Source organism: Cupressus sempervirens, chromosome 10, assembly GCF_028749045.1.
Source record: "Cupressus sempervirens isolate cs-2001-9-10 chromosome 10, ASM2874904v1, whole genome shotgun sequence".
Lineage (NCBI taxonomy): Eukaryota > Viridiplantae > Streptophyta > Pinopsida > Cupressales > Cupressaceae > Cupressus > Cupressus sempervirens.
In genome coordinates, this window is record NC_143127.1 from 592,344,331 (window position 1) to 592,364,866 (window position 20,536).

General features: G+C 37.4%; 1 protein-coding gene across 4 annotated transcripts in view; it reads right to left on the reverse strand.

Annotated features, from left to right (window-relative positions):
* The window catches only part of LOC149535255 (midasin-like protein), a 216,133-nt gene that overhangs the window by 103,170 nt on the left and 92,427 nt on the right, over positions 1–20,536 (reverse strand). For all 4 annotated transcript variants that reach the window (XR_016356783.1, XM_089803665.1, XM_089803666.1 and 1 more), the window contains exons 22-24: positions 18,039–18,232; positions 17,870–17,924; positions 17,564–17,714 (exon numbers count right to left, since the gene is read on the reverse strand). Coding sequence is in view for 3 of the 4 variants with exons in the window: in XM_089803665.1 (XP_089659791.1) it covers positions 17,564–17,714; positions 17,870–17,924; positions 18,039–18,232 (400 nt within the window). In the remaining variant the exon portion in view is untranslated. The remainder of the gene's footprint in view (positions 1–17,563; positions 17,715–17,869; positions 17,925–18,038; positions 18,233–20,536) is intronic.

The following is a 20,536-nucleotide window of genomic DNA, read 5'->3' on the forward strand; positions in this document are numbered from 1 at the left end:
TTGGGCTTCCTTATGTGACAATATTGAGGTTGTACCTCTTCAAGGCATTGAGAAGATAGTTCAAGGGAAGATTAATGATGAATGCATTATTAAGATAATATCTTATACTTTCTATAATAGTCAACTACTTGTCTGTAGTCCGTCTTTTAGTCTAGATAGGAATGTTTCCTATCCCGTCTCTTTTTTCTTCAGTCCAGATAGGAATGTTTCCTATCCTGTCTCTAGTTTTGTTTCTAATTCTGTCTTCAGTCTACGTTGTTTCTTTTAGAAACAACATCCTTGTAATTCTTTATAAGGAACACATTTGTTCCTCTGTTAATCAATCAATCATCCGGAAATCCGTTAATCTGCCAACTCTTCTTGAATCTTGTACCATGGTATCAAAGCCAATACTTGATTCATAATTTCATTTGAAATTATTCGCTCAAATTTTTCGAATCCCGGCTAGGATTTCTGTTCGGTCAACAAATCACGATTTTGGAGTTTTCAAGTGCAGGGTCTACAAATCGCGGGCAGATTTTTCTTGGCGTTTTTTGCAAAACCCTACCTCGGCTCATCTGCAACTCCATTTTTTTTCAACACCCATTTTCTGCAACTCCGCATGGCATTAATTGTCCGAGTTTTTTTGGCAAATTGCGGGTCTGATTGTTGAAAATCGCGGATTTATTTTGGTCTGCGTTGTTTGTTGTCGTTTTTAAACAGCTCTACGTGTTTTCCAGCTCCGTGAGTTTTGTTTTTTTTGCAAAACTCAAACTCCCATGCTGCCTAGACTTGGACAAACTCGTGATCAGATCAGGAGGTCGTTTTTTTCTAACGTTTTTGCTAAAAACGGCTCTGCGATTTCCGAAATCACATCTCTGCTATTTCATAAATCTGCCACTGTTTTTGTAAGGTCAAACACGACTTTTTTAGTCCCGTCTCAGTCTGTCATCGTGCTCTGGGAAGCAGATTCGACCATTTTTATCAAGAAATCTGAAGATTTTTCAAGCATTTTTCAGCCAGGGCCGTTTTTTTTCGAAACCCTAATTTTTGGGGTCGAAAATTTTTTTTTGTTTGCAGATTCTTGGTGGGTTTTTCGAGACCTCATCTAGGTCTTCGTCAAAATTTTCTGGGTACCTCATTTTTCGTGCCTCGATTTTCGAGCCGGCGGATTTACATTGCAACTGCAGATTCCTTCTGGGTTTTCTGTCTACTCTTCTGGGCACTTGTCATTTTTTTTTCTAGGTCAGCCTCAACATTGCCTCGAACTTCGTGCAAATGGCATCTTTGACTAATCTGATGTTGGCTACAATTCAATGGCCACAATTATAATCATTGGAAGCAGCGCATGTTAACCATCTTTGAATATCGTCGTTTGGATGAGCTTGTTCTAGGCACAAAGACTCGTTCGACCTCTGACCAAGCAAAACAGGACAAGTTTGATGATCGCAATCGAGAGGCTGTTATGCTTCTTAAGCTCTCTGTTATCGATGATCAGCTACCACAGATTCCTTCAGGCAAGTCAGCTGCAGAAATCTGGAAATATCTGAAGGAGCTGAATGAAACATCTGACAAAAGTCGGGCATTCTTTCTAAAGAATCAGTTGTTCTCCATTATGATGGATGAACGTATGTCCTTACAAGAGCATCTGACAAAGATTAAGGACATTCGTGATCAGCTCGAAGCTATTGGTCAGAAAATGGAGGAAGAGGATATGGTAGTCATCACTCTGAAAAGTCTACCATCATCCTATGAGCACTTCATAGAAACACTCAACATTACGTCAACTAATGTTGATCTGAAGTTTCCAGAATTATGCACCAAACTTCTGCAGCAGGATCGTTGGAAACAACAGTTTGGCAGCAGTGCTTCTACAGCCTCCTCAGAGCAGGCATTTGCTGCAAAATCCTTTCAACAGAACATCGGCAACCATCAGTCTTCTCAGCCTTTCCAGCATCAACCTTCTGCTCAATCCCTGGATGGCTCTACGAAGCAAAATGTGCAGTGTAATTACTGTCACAAGTTCGGCCATATGAAGTTCGAGTGCTGGAAACGTTTGGCTGCCCAAGCAAGGCAAAATGCTTCCCAACCAACAACACAAGTTGTCAAGCTTCCTGATCAAGGTGAAGCTGCATTTTTCGCCTTCTGAATCTGTTTCTGTTTTTCTGGGTTTGTTGATTTTCTCCTCAAAAATCATTTCAAGTTGTCTGTAATACGCAAGGTTGCGTGAGATTCTGGGTTTGTTGATTTTTTCCTCAAAAATCATTTCAAGTTGTCAGTAATACGCAAGGTTGCGTGAGATTCTGGGTTTTACCGTTTTTTCCACAAAAACGAAGTTTTGTAATTGCAATTTGTTTTGGGTCATAGCACTCTTCTGGCAAAGCTTCTTGGTTTCAGCATTCTGTAGATCCAGGGAGGGTCTCAATTATCCCAGAATGTTCTGACATTCGTACGTTGACCATTAAGGGAGGGTATTAAGATAATATCTTATACTTTCTATAATAGTCAACTACTTGTCTGTAGTCCGTCTTTTAGTCTAGATAGGAATGTTTCCTATCCCGTCTCTTTTTTCTTCAGTCCAGATAGGAATGTTTCCTATCCTGTCTCTAGTTTTGTTTCTAATTCTGTCTTCAGTCTACGTTGTTTCTTTTAGAAACAACATCCTTGTAATTCTTTATAAGGAACACATTTGTTCCTCTGTTAATCAATCAATCATCCGGAAATCCGTTAATCTGCCAACTCTTCTGCCCGCGTTAAGGCGTGCTAGTGAGATAAACTTGCGGGTGTGGGGGCTGCCTACTTTTAAGTGCATCCCACTTCAGTTGATCAATCCTTTCTTAAGAATTAACTAGGAATCTTCAATAGTACATTAGATAGGTGTTGGTAAGGCCCTAACAACACACTCTATCTTAGGTTTCTCTTTCTATTTAATAGGCTTCAAGCTCTTAGGGCAAAGAGGAAGTTATTTCCCCTTCCCACTAAGATTTTTCTAAATGAGGATCTCATGAGATCACGAGCGGGAAAGTTGAAACAGACGAGGGGCCTTTTTACTGAAGCAAGGCGCAACAAGAAATGGGCGGTTATTTGGAACCTCAGAGCGATTATTTGTGAATGCCCTCCCAGTGGTTGGGAACAGAGATCGGCACTCAATGCCAAATAATGGTCTTGCTAGCACATGGGCAAGACCGAGCCCTCCTCTGGCTCTCTGCCTATGAACTGTTGGAATAGCAATGGCTCCTCATGGTCCTTGCCTAGTCTTTTTGAGGATGTTATGGGATTTGTTGATATTTTGGTTCTTGTTGAGACTCAAGACAGTCTTGTCTATCCTCTCCCTAACTATGTTGGTTTGCAGTGGTTGTCTATGTGTGGAGATGAGGTCTAGGCTTCTGGTGTTGTTCACAGGTCTAGGGGAGTTGCTTGTTTGATTAGGGAGAGTCGTTTCAATTCTACTTCAGTTGTCCATCCTGACACCTCTACTAGATTTTTGTGGATCCATATTAGCTGCATGAGTCATCATCACCATGATATCTTTGTGGTTGTCTGCTACTTCCCACCAGCCTCCTCGCCTTATGCCATGCATTATTCTGAGGACAAGGACCCTTTTATGGATTTGAAGAAGTACATCTCCAAGTTTGTGGCTATGGCAGACATCATCATTTTAGGGGATTTCAATGCATGTGCTAGAGACCTTCAGACTCCTCTTCATGACCGCAAATCCAACAAGACTTGTACTATAAAGATAAATCCTGCCAGCTAGGGCCTTCAGCACCTCTCTGAGGACAATCATGGGCCTCTCTCTTGGTATGGTCGACATCTCTGACTTTGCAAGTCTTCTGAGCTCATGATTATGAACGACCTCTCCTGCTTTCTTGGTTCTGAGCTCTTTACTTGTTGGCCTCATTGTGGTGGTGCGAGCGTAGTTGACTATGCTCTTGCTTCTCTATACCCTTCATCTATAATTTCTCTATCCCGCCTCCCACTGGCCGATCATGCCCTCCTCAACCTCATGCTTTGCTTTTCACCCACTCTCTACCTCCCCTCGCTCGTCCACCTTCTGTGGCAACTCACCCCCATACCCTCTTTGACTTCCTTGAGATTGAACATGATCTCTTTACCCTCCATCTTAGATGCGCCCCCCCCCCCCCCCCCCCCCCCAACCGTTTCATTGACTCTAGCCAGGCATCTTCCATGTTCAGCTTATTACGTTGCGATTTGGGAGTTAGCTCTCCTCTCCATCCTGCACCGCTCCCTTCTTCCTCAATCCCAAGTGCTAGTTTACCTGCCCTACGAACCGATGGTATGACAACGATTGTAAAACCTTTCACCATTCTTTGCACTTAGCCTTTGCAGCTAACTCCCCTACTTATACTCGGTTGTGGCTCTCGTACCATCATTTTCTCCGCCACAAGAAGCGGTTGTTTATCGCTTCTCCATGCAAATCCTTTAACAACTTGCTCATTCTTAACTCCAAGCTTTTCTAGTGCACCTTGTTCCCTACCATCCTCCCCAGTCTTCCACCCTTGACCTCCACTCCCTCACTGCACATACCTCCACTCTCTATGACTTATGAGATGTATTTGGGCGATGGATGAGGAAGGCTTCCAAGCTGATCTCTTTAAGCTTGGTATTTCGGTCTTAAGATCCTTCCTTGCCACACACTTTAACAGGGTGGTGTGTATGGGTTTTCTTGATTCTTGGTCAAGGCATCTATTCGATACGTAAGACCAGGGTGGCTTTAGACCCTGGTAACTACAAGACCATCATGATTGGGCACACCTTTGCAAAACTGTATGCCACAGTGCTAAACAGCATCTTATACAAAGAGCTCGACAAAAGGCTTTGTCGAGCCAGGGGTTATGGTGGATTTAGGGCAAACTATCAGACCCTAGACCTTATCTTGACACTACAGGCTATTATTGAGGAGGCCCAACACCACTCAGTGAATGTCTACTACTGTTTTGTAGACTTTCGTAAGGCTTTTGATTTCATCCCCTACATGGCCCTTTTACAAAGACTTGGAGACATTGGGAATTCTGAGATTTTACTGACAACTATCATGAGGCTCTATGAGATGGTTGTGGGAAGATTTGGGACCCCAGGGCTTCTCTGATCCTATTCTATGTTAAGGATCTCACCTAGATAATATCTAAGGGTGCAGATCGTACCTAGCTCTTCTCCTTATATATTCTCAATGAATCGCATTTGTAATAATTTATATATGCTCTATAGGTGCCGGCAATCTGGAGGTAAATGTTTTAGTTTGTCCTTGACTAATTTTAGTTAGATCTAACTAACATTTGTCTTATGGTCACCGACTTAGGGATAATTAATTACTAATTATATGCCAAGGGTTATGTCCCTTAAGGGACATACCCTCTAAAGAGAATATATCGGCGGGTTATGAAAGCAGTTTGGAGACACACAGAAAACATACAATCTGATCTCCAAGCATTCATATTCCCACGGGTTCATAGCAGCAGTTTTAACACTCAAGTTTGTGAATACAATCAGAATCTATAGTTGTCATATAAATCCGCCTATATAGACTTGAACATACAAATTGTACCAAGGTTCATTCTATGCCTAACTTGGTTCTGACCTTGAAGTCTGATTTAAATCTCTGAATCTACAGAACTGTACATGGTATCAGAGCCTTGTTATCTGATCTAGGGCTCTGTAGATTTTCAATTATCAAACCTGTTTATATTTAAAAGTTCTCTTCCATTTCCAATGGCATATACAATCAGGCCTGAAGACAGATTCGATGGAAAGGAACACTTTGAAGCATGGAAATTCAGAATCCTGATGATTCTAGAAGAAAACAATGTTAAACAGTTTGTTGATGGAGCATCCAAACAGCCACCAGTTGAACCTTACAAATCCATATGGACCAATGGAAATAGAAAAGCCATTTAAATCATCTTGGATGGAGTTAAGAATAATATCGTACCTATGCTTATGAAACACCAAACTGCCTACAATATGACGAACGCATTATGGAATGCATTTGAAATAAACAATGCAACTAGGGTCCTTGCATTAAAAAGACAACTGAATCACATCCAAATAAAGAAAGGAGAATCAATAAACTCTTATTTCCTAAGAGTTGTTGGTATTAGAGATGAATTGTCAAGCATAGGAACCGTCATTAATGACACTGAACTAATGCTCATGGCCATAGATGGTTTGCCAGAATCATGCGAAACTTTTGCACAAGGAATAAGTGCTAGAGATCAACTTCCGAACTTTAACAGGCTCAAGAATGATTGTCTTCAAGAAGAGTCAAGAAAGTTAAAGAAAGGAGGAAGACCGAAAGTAGAAGATGAAGAACTTCACGTTCTTAATGCAAACTCCTATAAAGGCAAGAAAAAGCACTTCAAGAAGAAAGGGGGAAATCAGAAAAATGGAAAGCCCAAGAAAGATCTATCAAAAATAAACTGTTTCAAATGTGAAAAATTTGGACACTATAGATCTAATTGTCCAAAAAACTCCAAACAATAGGCGAATTGTACAAATGTCATTAGAGAAGAAGAAACTTATGATCCAAAGAATTGTGTTTTGTATTCCTCTTTATCAAATGAAATCTCAAATAAGGCATGGGTTATAGATAGTGGATCTTCCAGGCATATAACTGGATACAAAGAAACTCTAGATTCCTTATCAAAGAAAGTTAACGGTGAAGTTACTATTAGTGATAACTCTGCACACTTCGTTGAAGGAATTGGAAACTGCATTTTGAAATTAAAAACAGGAAATACTCTTCTTCTTAAAGTTGTACTCTATGTACTAGGGATTAAAAGAAACCTAATCTCTATAACAGCACTTGAAGATGATGGACACAATGTGGCGTTCGTAGATGGCAAGTATTAACTTGGGCTAAAAACTCTTCCATCAAGAAAGCTAAATTAATTGGTCAAAGAAAGAGATATTTGTATGAATTGAATACAAAATGCAACCGATCCATTCAAGCCCTAGTTCACGAAGCTAAAGATTCAAACGAAATATGGCACAGAAGATTAGGGCACCTAAACTTTAAAACCTTATCTACTATGGAAAAGATGGTTACCAGATTACAAAAATTAAACAAAGATCACCCTAGTATTTGCAAAGGGTGTGCCCTATGTAAAAGTACTAGAAGTCCTTTTCATGATAGTACTAGAAAAACAAATAATGTACTAGAATTAATTCATTCAGATTTATGTGGACCCATGTCCATTCCCTCCCTTGGAGGATTCTAGTATTATGTCTTGTTCATAGATGAATTCTCTAGGAAAACATGGATTTATTTTTTTAAATGCAAAGAATCAGAAGAAATCTTACAAAGATTTAAAGAATTCAAAGCATTAACTGAAAATTTTTCAGGACATAAAATTAAAACCCTTAGAACAAATAATGGAGGAGAATATACCTCGGAATTGTTTAAAAAATTTTGTAAAGAATCAGGGATCAAGAGGGAGTATACTGTTCCTTATAATCCTGAACAAAATGGGGTAGCTGAAAGGAAAAACCGCACAATTATAGAAGCTGCTAGGGCTATGATTTTTGACCAAAATCTAGAATACTATCTTTGGGTAGAAGCCTCTTGTACTGCTGTATACATTCAAAACAGAAGCCCTCACTCCTATCTTAAAGACAAGACCTTTGAAGAAGTATTTACTAAAATAAAACCTAATATAAGTCATTTCAAAATCTTTGAATGCCCTGTATACATTCATGTTCCAAAAGAAAAGAGAACCAAATTAGAACCATTTGGGAAGAAAGGTATCCTTGTAGGGTATAGTGAAACTTCTAAAGCATATAGAATTTTCATAACTGGACAGAAAACTATTGAACTTAGTAGAGATGTAATCTTTGAGGAAGATCTTGCATTCAAAAGAGCCTTAAGTTCCAATAAACCTTCTCCTTTATCAAATTCTGAAAAAATTAGTGAATCTAAATCCCAGAGGGAGAACCTAGAAGAGGTTGAAAATGAAAATATGAACATTGAGGAAAACTCAAACAAAAGACCACTTTGGGCCATAAAAACAGTTGAAGCAGCTCAAGATCTTGCTGCACCTTCAAGATCAGTAAGAGAAAGTAAAAGACCTAAAAGATTCTATGTTATACAGCAAATATGATTGATTTATCCAAAACAAAGCCAACCAATCCTTCTGATGCTATTAAACATCCAGCCTGGAAAGAAGCAATGTCAGAAGAATATCAATCAATTATGAAAAATGATGTTTGGGAAATAGTTCCAAGACCAAAAGGAAAATCCGTTGTTTCTTCCAAATGGATATTCAATATAAAGCATGCAGCTAATGGGAGTATTGAGAAATATAAAGCCAGATTTGTAGCCAGAGGTTTTTCTCAAAAAGAAGGGATTGATTATGAAGAAACCTTTGCTCCTGTTGCCAGATAAACTACCCTTCAAGCTGTCAGCATTTGCCGCATCTAAGGGATGGAAGGTACATCAGATGGATGTAAAGACAGCATTTCTCAATGGAAAGATTTCAGAAGAAGTCTATTTGGAGCAATCAGAAGGATTCGAAACCCATGATCCTAACACCTTTGTATGCAGACTCAAGAAACCTCTTTATGGGCTTAAACAAGCTCCCAGGGCCTGGTATGAAAGGATTGATAAATATCTCACCGGTTTAGGATTCTCTAAAAATGAAGCCGATCCAAACTTATATTATAAAAGAGATAAAGATGGTATGGTAATATTGATATTATATGTTGATGATTTATTAATCACAGGTAATGATTATCTTAAAGATCAGTGCAAGAAAGATTAACCAGAGAATTCGAGATGAAAGACTTGGGTCTTCTTCATTACTTCCTAGGATTGGAAGTACGACAGAATGCTGATAATATCATACTAAATCAAGGAAAGTACACTTCAGATATTTTGAAGAAATTTGGAACGTGGAATTGCAAGTCTATGTCCTCTCCAATGGAAAACAATTTGCATAAACTTAAAAAAGCAGCTGCAAAATCACCTTCAATAGATTCTACTCTTTACAGGCAGATGATTGGGTCCCTGATGTACCTAGTAAATACAAGACCTGATATTTGCTATGTTATTCATGCCTTAAGTCAGTTTATGTGTGAACCTAAGGAGATTCACCTAGTTGCTGTTAAACACATTATGAGATACCTACAAGGCACTCTTAATTATGGACTCAAATATGATAAAGTTGCTTTAGACTTGCATGGATTCACCAATTCAGATTGGGGTGGAAGTGTTAAAGACAGGAAAAGCACTTCAAGATGTTGTTTCAGTTCTCAGCTATGATTTCATGGATATGCAGAAAGCAGTCTTCAGTAGCTCAAAGCTCCACAGAAGCTGAATACATTGCAGCAGCAATGGCCTCTCGAGAAGCAGTGTGGCTGAAGAAGTTACTTGTAGGATTATTTGGGCAAGCCATGAATCCTACGATCATTCATTGTGATAATTAGAGTTCCATCAAGCTCTCAGTGAATCCAGTTTGCCATGGCAGATCCAAGCATATTGAAATTCCTTACCATTATGTAAGAGATATGGTAGACAGGAATTCTGTTAAATTGGAATGCATTTGTACTGCAGATCAGACAGCAAATATACTCACCAAACCTCTATCTAGAGTAGAGATAGAACATTTCAAAAAGAGAATTGGTATGGTTGAGTTGTAATTCATTTGTACTCTTTGATTATTAATAAAATAATAAATTTTATTTTATCAGGCTATTGACTGTTATGGGCTCCACCATATGTAATCATTATTTAAGAGGTGACGATCTCTGAAATAATGAACACTTGTGCAAAAGGCATTATGAGAGGTGACAATCTCTTAGATAATGTACTAACAGTAGATTTTACTGTAAGATCCAGGTGAATTTTAAATCGTCTTGTGACTTTGACATTGCTATGTTCATGGGTCACAAATTGGATAAAGGAAGAATTCTAGAAATTCTTCGGGTTTATCCTGTATTCTGGTAGATTTTAAATTCAGGATCTAGTTGTGATTTAGAAATACCAGTTTTTGTAAGTCACAACATGTGTCTTATCACTAGTAGCAGTGATTTGTCATATCACAGGCTTGGTAATATGACTTTGTATCATGTGTTCTATGATGCTACGTACTAAGAAGAGATAGACAGATATAGAGTATTAATTCTTGCTTAACATCTGTATTGATGTTGCTAGATATGATATCTCTCTGTAGGATTATCAGGTTAAGAGGGAGTGTTAAGGATCTAACCTAGCTAATCCACAGGTCTAAGAGTGCAGATCATACCTAGCTCTTCTCCTTATATATTCTCAATGAATGGCATTTGTAATAATTTATATATGCTCTATAGGTGTCGGCGATCTGGAGGTAAATGTTTTAGTTTGTCCTTGACTAATTTTAGTTAGATCTAACTAACATTTGTCTTATGGTCGCCGACTTAGGGATAATTAATTATTAATTATATGGCAAGGGTTATGTCCCTTAAGGGACATACCCTCTAAAGAGAATATATAGGCGGGCTATGAAAGCAGTTTGGAGACACACAAAAAACATAGTTTGATCTCCAAGCATTCATATTCCCACAGGTTCATAGCAGCAGTTTTAACACTCAAGTTTGTGAATACAATCAGAATCTACTGTTGTCATATAAACCCGCCTATATAGACCTGAACATACGAATTGTACCAAGTTTCATTCTAAGCCTAACTCGGTTCTAACCTTGAAGTCTGATTTAAGTCTCTAAATCTGCAGAACTATACATTCTAAGCACCATAGGTGTGAAGCAAGGTGCCCTCTCTCGCTCGCCTTGTTCGACATTTATATCGATCAGCTCAAGGCCTTTCCCAAAGATTCCTCACTCCCTAGCGATGGATGTTACTTTCACCATGTTTCGATCTCCATCCTCTTCACTGATGATGTGGTTCTTTCAGCCTCCTCTCCGTTGGGTCTTCAGAGATTACTCGATGGGTTAGCATCTTTTTGTGATTTGCACTCTTATTACAAACCTAGGCAGGGTTATGGTCTTCAACTGCTTGTAGACCTCACATCTCCATTTCTACTTTTAGGGCCAAGAGATCGAGATTGCTTTCTCAAATACTTACCTCAAGGTTAAGTTCTTTGCTCACCGCTTCAGCTTGAGATCTGTCATTCAGCTCAAGATTAGCAAAGGGTTGGTTGGGTTCCCCTACAATGTTAGAGAGATAGTGTTTCAAACATCACTTTCAGGAAACTACGTCTAAGTTGTCTCTCTCTCCTTGACTCAGTCGAGCAAGTTTAGACGCTTCTCCTCCGACGTATCATCAAATGTCATTGATCCACCCCACACAATATTATTCTTATTGAGTTTGGAGCTTGTCCCTTCAGACTTAGAACCATCTTTAATTTGATCTAGTTTCTTTACCATCTCCATGGTTTTGCAGACTCCGCGGATGGTCGTCACTGTTACTCCTACCTGCCCTACTGCTCTTTTGTTGCCCTCACTAATCCGACACCCCACCAGTATGCTCATTGTTGGTATGCCCAAGCTACCATTCTTTTGAGATCAATTGGGATAGAGATTGATAGCTCCCCCCCCACCCTTTCAGTTTTCACTTGATGCTCTTGCTCACCTCCTTCCCTCACAACAGGAGTTGAACAGGAATATCAGACTTGATATTTACAGACAGTACTTTACCACCACTTGAAATAATTCCCCAAGTGGGTTGCGCCTTTGGATGGCCTTCTATGCTGAGCACTTCCTACACATATAGGGTGGAATTAACATGCACCCAGGTTACTTGTCTTGGCATTGAAAACACGCAAATGTTCCTTCCATGTTGGTTCATATAGGCTTCAAATTCAAACTGAATACCACATTGATAGGGAGTACCGAATTTGTCGGTTGTGAACTTGGACTCAAATTGAAACAGAGACCCACTTCATTTTTTGGAGCCCCATCTATTAAGAGATTAGGAGATTCTACTATTTGTTTAGGGATTGTTGGTCCCTCTCCACTTTATGTAAATTCACGAACCAAATAATCACATTTTACCTCCAGGAGGCTACGCAACTCCGCGACCACACTCTGTAGCTCCTTTTCCCTCAAAGAAGGCCTCTGATCTACTTATCACTACCTTTTTCTTTCACCCCTACCTCTTTCTTGAGGTGTGAAACAATCATCCAACACTCATACCACCTACCAATCTAGGTTTGTCGAACCTTGCAGGAGGCTCAATTGGCAGCACCACTCCTTCAACAATTTTCAGCAACTTATTAGGGCTCTAGGTCGCCCTTGGTCGTACCCTTCAATGTTGGACTTCTTTCCACCAAGGAAGGACCCCTAGTCCTTGCCTCGTTGGTCTTCTTTCTCATTTCCTTTCTTTCTTGTTGGCTCTTTGTTGACTCTTTCCTGAACACCGTTTGGTGCTCCTGTTGTGTGTCATCTCCTTGGTTGTACACTTCCAATCCCTTAATCCCTCTTTTTGGTCTCTTGTTGGACATTAATAAATTTACCTTATTTTATGAAGCCCATTTTATGTACCATTGTAAACTATAAGCACTTTATTAGCATATACAATTCCATGATTGTTTAGCACCCAGCTTAGTTTGTTTTCATAGGACTTCAAGTGGCACTTAATGGACATCTAAATTCAAATATATGTCCCTATTAATTTGATTTCGTTTAAAATCGATGCATGCCACTAATTCTAAGTGTGGTCCCCTATTGTTTCTCCAATCCAATAATTTATTTATAGCATAGACTTTATGTAATTTCAAGCCTTTGTGTTCTCCAATAACCTCAAAATTAGTTGTGCCCTGTAATTTGACATCTCTTAATTATCTGAGACCTATGGTTCTGATTTGAGCTCTAGTTGGATGGAAGATAGCACAAAGTATATTGTGTTCTTGAGAAGTTAACACTCAAAACATTGTCTCTGCCCTTTGGTAGGGAGGTTATGTTCTTCAAACCACCCACCTACACTCCCTATAGTTTCCTAATAACACTGCACTAGATTCTGATGAAGCTTCTGCATCCAGGGTGCCCCTGCATGTGAATGCACAAGGGAGTCATAGTTCACCCGAGCTAGCTTCCCTACCATTCTAAGGTGTCGGGAGGGCTGCATCTGCACCAACTCGAGAGATGGCCTAAATTTTGAATTGGAACCCGTCTTTGTAATTTACTAGGGTATTTGGATTTATGGTCGGCCCTTCCAATTTCAACTCTTGAGATGTCAGAGGGCATATAAAGACCCTATCTCTCCTCATTTAAGAAATCAAATTCAAAAGGCAAGATATTGCATCTACTCTTAAGCACTATCAAGCAATCAAGTTCAAGGTTTTAGAGCAAGCATACAAGCAATCAAGACCTCAACTTCTTCTCAAGCATTTTAAGAGTTCTTCTCCATGGATCAAGCTTTCTCCCTCACTGAAGACTAAGAAAACAAGTTTTCTATCAGGTAAGGACATACAAATACATCTACATTGATCAATGTCTTCTTTCTTCTTCTCAATCAAGCATAGTGGCGAACTACAATGGCAGTTGCACAAAGTTTTGTCTTGCATGATTTCCTTTAGGTTTTTCTATTAAGTCAAAAGCTATTACCATCAACATAATTGATCACATTCAAGGAAGCATTTCCATTGCCAAGATATGACATACTTTATTTTCCAAATCTAGTATCTTCTATATTATAGCATGCTCACATTTTATGTATTTCATTTCAATGTTGATTCCAAATTTTGACTAAGACAAACCACTTTTCCAACCTTATTCCATGGTTTTCTTTGTACAAGTATACGTGGCAAATGCATCGAGACTCAATCTTCAAAAATAACAAGATTTGACAAATTGTCCTAGCAAATTTCAAGCAAAATCGCTAGGAAAATGACATGCTTGGCTTTCTATTATCAAAAGACAAAATATTCACATTAAGTTCAAAGGATATTTTGTCTTTTCATCACCCAAAAAACACAACCTATTGCCAATAAATTGGTGATAAGTTGTAAAAGTATTTTCTGCAGTCCACATATAAGAATTGTTGGCCTAAGTGATGTTCATTTTATATTTTTAATGTTGCTAAGCTTGTTTGAGGAGAAAAAAAAGGGTTTCAAGGAAAAGAAAGGTGATTTATAGAGATCTAGAGCATCTTAAAAACTCAAGAAAATGTTGTGCCACCAAGGTGCTAATTTGGTCTTGGCAGCAAAGTTGTTGCCCTTCGACCCAGCCCTGTACAGTGAAATTGTTTGCCCCATGGGGTCTATGTTCATAACAAAATAGAATGCATGTAAAATATATCAGTAAGCGTATACACAATGTATTGAGAGAACTCACAACTATATATTCACTAATCTCATAATTATTTCAATGTACCTCAAAATATTTCTAGCAACACTATTCTAACCACACCATAATGTAACAGCACTTAGTATAGTTCATATATAATGGTGTCAAGTGTCAAGCATTGGCTAACTATCAACCCCTTGAGAACAACACTAACAAATACTAATTAACCCAACAACATCATCCCACAAAAAGAAATAATTAGTGTCCGGGTGCTGCTCTAGGCCTCCACAAAGGGCAGCACCCCTTGGCCCCGGTTAGGTGTTGCCCCCACCCCCATTTTATTGTAGAATTAATTACAACTTTGTGTTTGCACAGTAGAATTCATTATCTACACGCTTCTCATTAGTCTTCTTGGATATTACTTGATGTATCATTATACATGTAAATCTAGGCAATGAACTTTTCCTTTCTTATTCTTTTTCAGGTGGGGTGTGGAGGGGACGATGTAGTTGGTATAAAATGTATATTATTGAGTTTGATAATATAAGTTGAATCACAGCCAGTTGTGCAGAGGGAGGAGGCATAGGCACAACGGACTTTAAGGACTAGACCTCCTACCCCTCTGGTAGTTTTTACTAGAGTTGTTGGGAAGGGGAAGAGGAAGATGTAGACCATTTTGATGTTGTGCTTGTATTTGCTTATTGTTTTACAAAGACAATTTTCTATTTTTAGTTTGCTTCAAAGTTTAGATTGTCAAGCTATGGCTACCACTCATCAACAGTGTACATGAGGATGCCATTTTGTAACCTATTTGCATTTAAATATATCTTAACTCGGCTTGTTTGTTTAGTTTACTCATATACTAACTCATTAGATGCATCTCCTCATTGAATTTTGCAAAACAAATTGCATTTATAATTAAATTTAAACAATTTTTTAAATTCCCAATATTGTTAATAACTTGCCAATTTATCTCTGATATTTTCCCAATATATTTTTGCCCTTGGCAATAAGTTGTCGATAACAACATTTTGAACTATTGAATATATCATTTCCCCTCAAAATTGCAATTCATCCTAATTAATTTATTAGCAAAAATTATTGACTCACTTGGAGTTGAAAGTCCTACTTGAGCCTATTGTGACATCTTCCTTTTGATTACGCATTAGGGGAAGGTGGGCAATTACTTACATTTGATTGCTTCCTCTCTCTTATTGTACATTCTGAAGATAGCGCATGGTGCAAACAGCCATGGAATCCCTCCTTTTGAGGTGAAATGGGGCTTGAAAAAGATGGGGAAAGTTGGCAACTTCAATTTTTGGACAAATTTCCTTGGGAAGTAACTTAACCTACCTTGGTGATCTCATAATAAGAGTTTCGTGTTGTGTCTTTCCCTAGCATCAATGACTTCATCTCCTCTTACTAAAAAGGTGGAACCAACATTTATCTCTACTATGAATCTTTACTACAATATCTTGTGTATTCAAAAAAGGTGGAGAGCAAGTGTGCAAGTATTTTGTATCGAGGCACTGACAAAAATAAGGTAAAGAATAACCTTGAAGGCATTATCTCCAAGAGTCAAGGTAATAGTGGACAACATTATGGACCATGCCAAATGTACAAATCTTGCAATTAAGAACTCTAATCCTTTTTTCTCACCAATCCTAAGTGTGTATCTAGTAGTAGAGTACTTCATAAAAGCTTACACAACTGCTGAAAGAACCCAATGAACTTAAAAGATTTGTCACCTTCCTTAAGAGTTGAAGTCATCATTACATTGATAGTAGCATAAGATATGCTACATCAATGGGTCCCAAGTGCCAACCATAGGAAACCCACACAAATCTAATACAAAATTGCACCAAGTATCATAAAGGCTTGCACAGCTGTTGAAAGCCCAATGAACTGCATCTTTGCTACTCTCTTTAAGAGTTGAAATCATCATAAGAAAACCACGTCCAGTTTGAAAACACTTATTTATCATTTGAACAAATTACTTATTTCTTGTCTTCTTTTTTTTGTTGTAACTAAAAAAATTGGAATTTGGATTCAATTTACAGCATCAATGCAGTTGTTATTCCACAAATTTATTTCATTTTTTATCCCCCTAAAATATGCAAGCAAACTTCAAAAACTGCATCAAGACCAAAACAGCTACTCGTCAATCAAAGAATTTAACTAACAAGCCAACCAGATTGTGTCGATAGATCAACTGCCATCTTTCATTATATTATAAATAATACAATCAAATTTGTTAAAATAATAATAATATTATATCTAATTTTAATATTTTACACTTACTAATAAGATATTAACAACAAAATAATACAATTATATTTAAATATATTCTAATAAAATTAAAAATACTGTAATATAGATATATTATAAATTTATATTTGAATTTATTAAGAAAATAAATAATGAAATATCAAGTTTTATATTTTAAAAGATAAATGTATTTGAAAGTACATCGCCCTATTCATTCCTTCCACACCTAACTCCATCAAATCTGTCCACCCCATCCGCTCTTGTTCATGGGATCACATAATGCCTCTAAAATGTAGAGGGAGTGCCCAAGAGAAGAACAAGGTCAACTACTTGAAGGACAATTGGAGTGGAGAAAAAGGGCAATGGAGTTCTTATATACTCAAGCTTCTATACTCCAAAATTTCTGAAAATATTTTATTAAAAAACGCTGAAGCCTTCTTCCATATAAACACTAGGACGAACTTTTGCGAATTTTTTGATTTTGTAAGAGTTCGCCAATTTTCGAACTTATTACGGGAGTATGGTGAATTCTGTGACTAATCTTATATTCACAATTAAGCATCATATCAAACATAACATTTTAAAAAAATAGTTTGGATCATCATCACCTCGCAAATAACAGCATTTCAAAAATAAATAAATAAATGGAAAGAAGGTGAATCTACCAAACAAATAATGAGATTGACCTTCAAAATGGTCCCTAAAAGTTTGCAATTATAATTATGAAATTGAGACCTCAACTCACTAATTCATTACGTTGCTGTATCTGTGATGTACATCCTGTTCTACACAAGATAGAGAAGCATCCATAATATGACACAAAGACACTATGAAAAGATACATAATCATTTTGATTTACAAAATAACATTGCCACAAACACAACAAAAAATTTAAAACTAATAGTTGTGCTATAGACAAAATTATAGCCCTAAAATAAAGATTCAAAGAAATGAAAACTGAAACGTTAAAAAAAAAAGAGTAAATGAGATCATTTAACTGAAAAATTATGTAGCTTAAAGTAGAAATGCAAATATGATAGCAGGATATTATTCAATGAAAGAATATGAGTAAGGTGATTACCTATGCTCAATCCATCTAGAAGAACAAGATACGCTCCATGTACAAATGCAGCATCAATGCCAATATATTTCTCCGTGGTGTTCACAAATGTTATCCATGACAAAAGGTCCCTCACTGTAAGCACTCTCCCCACCTCCTTGTCATGAAACCACTTCATAGTTACCATCATTCAACAAAATTGTCAGTATCTCAAAGCTGTGTCACACCCAGCATGCCAGGAAAAAGATATTGTACACAAACGATATTCCAGACACACGAAAAATTGATATAGACCTTATTTCAGACTAACATGAGCAAAAAACATACTTTCCAGAAATTAAGGAGAGGATCTGCAAGACGCAAGAGTTCAGGTTTCGAAAATCTGTAAATGAGGAAACGGATTTTTTTTAGATATAAGCAGCAAAGAATGAGTTTTAAGACTGCCCTTAACAATAACTGAAAGCTTAAGTTTACTACCATCAGGAATTTTAACAACCTGTTGAGAGCAATGTTTCTCAAGTCATCCAAATCAGTAATGGCAGGCACCCATATCTCAGTAAACCGATTCCTCAATGCAGGAGACAGTTCTTTTTTTCCAAAATCCCCACCTGGATTCATAGTAGCCATAAGGAAGAACTGTGGGTGTGCAATCAACTCCTCTAAACAAGGACCTCCCTTCTCAGCAAGTACCTGAAAACAATTCACTGGTATGAATTTAAAGCTATCTTTAGAAAAACAAAATATATCCAAATGGTTATATATTAAATGAAAAAATAATGGGAAGCCTGCAAATTTTCCAAAGCATAATAATAAAGTCAATTCACTGGCTACTCTGATGACCACCTTTAGCGAGCCTTTCTAGCAAAATGAAGCTTATAGTACATTTGACACCAAATGCACACAAAATTTGGAAGCACTCACAAGGATGAAGCTCTAGCAAGTTACTCGCAATTGCATTTTTTAAACAAAAGTTGCATCCATTTTTATGTAGAAAACACACAACTTCTAGTTTTGCAGAGAACTTGCAAGTCTGCTATAAATTGTTTTTTTTTCATCTGCTATTAAAAACATCATGATTTTTGTATTTAAGCAGCAACACATAACTGGTGATTTAGAGAATGCCAAAATAAAAATTATTTTGATTTTACAAATTTCAACTCATGTTATTAATTTTATATGAATCAGTAAAACAAATACCTAACTCTCTTCTTAATGATAAAACTATAGAAATGGTATTTGTCGTGAAGGTTTTTGTCAACCCAAACCCCCACAAGGGCCGTACTTCTCAATCCCATTAGCTCTTCACTCCCACTCTCTACTATTTATTGGAATCCCTTGTCACATAAGAAACTTGTTATAACAATTAGGTGACAACAAATTGGGATATAACCTTTGAATGTTCTCAGACATTATATTGCACAACTTGCAATAAAATCTTTTTCAATAAGGCAACTTCTACACAATATCTGGCCAGTGAAAGTGGGACTGTTCCTCACTTAGATGTTGATTTTGTTTTTTGGTCTATAATATATGGTAAACTCTAATTTCGATTTATATATGATGGAAATCAGTAATATGTTCTACAAATTTAGTATCACGTGTGTTTTAGAATAATACTTTTAAATGTTCCTGCATTTTCATATGTTCAATACATTTGCTGAGTTTTTTCTCGAGTTTTTGCCCAGCCCAAGTTTTTTAATATTTTGGATCTGCAAAGTATTTGTTAAGTCGGAGTTTGACAGCTGCTTTCACTTTCCTTTGACCTTCTATCTTTTTGAAGATTGCAGCTCTGACAGAGATCTTTATCTCTGATTTTGCTGTATGTTGGAACAGAAATGTGTTTATACTCTACAACTAGAGAAGATATTTATGATAATATTTGAGATAACAATATATTAGAGATATGTGTTGTACGAACAGACATGCGTTTTAAAAAATGACAAGAATTGATTTTGGAATTTGAAGAGACCTTTGGTTGTGATGTGAAGAGTCTCTTGCTTTGTAGGTAGACAACAAGTTATCAAGATGAAAGCATTGTACTTGAACATTTTTGGATCAATAAAAAGGATATATTTCTGGTGTCAATGGGTTTTTCCCTTTGAGCTTAAGGGTTTTCCCAAGATAAATGTCTTGTGTCTTTGTATATATTTTGTTCTTATTTGTTGCTGTGTATCATTATTTCTGGTCAAAACTTTGACATGGTATCAGAGCCAAGTTAGATTACAGCATATAAATAAGTATTAAAGATGTGGTAGCCGTGGGAGAAACCATTCTTAAGTGTTGAAGTTATGTAGCTGCAGGAGCTATCTTGTTACCCACAATGTTCGTTTCTTTCTGATACTGTGATCTCCTTCAGCACTGGATGTCTCATATGCCCAATGTTTGAAAGTCTTCATTATATCAGTTTTGTTATTTTATGTAGACCTTGGATGATTGAGTGTCTGAAGAATCCCTGTTGCAGTGACTCCTTCCTCCATGGCTTTTTGGTACGCCAAGAATATTATGATCCATTATTCTTGGTAACTGAAGAGCCACGTGCCGTGGCTACTAAGTAAGCCTTATCAAAGCTTGTGTCTTCTTCTGTTGTAATGGTATTTACATGTGGCTGATTGACATATTCGACTGATTGGTTCATCCATGTGAAGCATTGCATCCTCGGTGTCAATTATTATAAGGTCAATGAAAAGTTTAGAAAATGAAACGGGAATATTGGTTACTGCCATCGATTCTCACAACACTAAAATTAGAGATGAAGCAATTTTTTTATACTTGTCTAATGGAATTTTGAGTATGGCTGGTTATGGTTGGGTAACATGACTATGATGATGGAATGTGTGGTCATTCATTGGGTATCTTCTGGCTGTTGAAGCAATCATTTTTCTGTGACTATTGTCTTTCCAAAGGAAGCGGCTGTAATAGTGCACGGTGAATTCCTGCATGGGTGATCATTTTGTAGCATCAATTTGATGTTCTCGGCCATATGTATTCTTATAG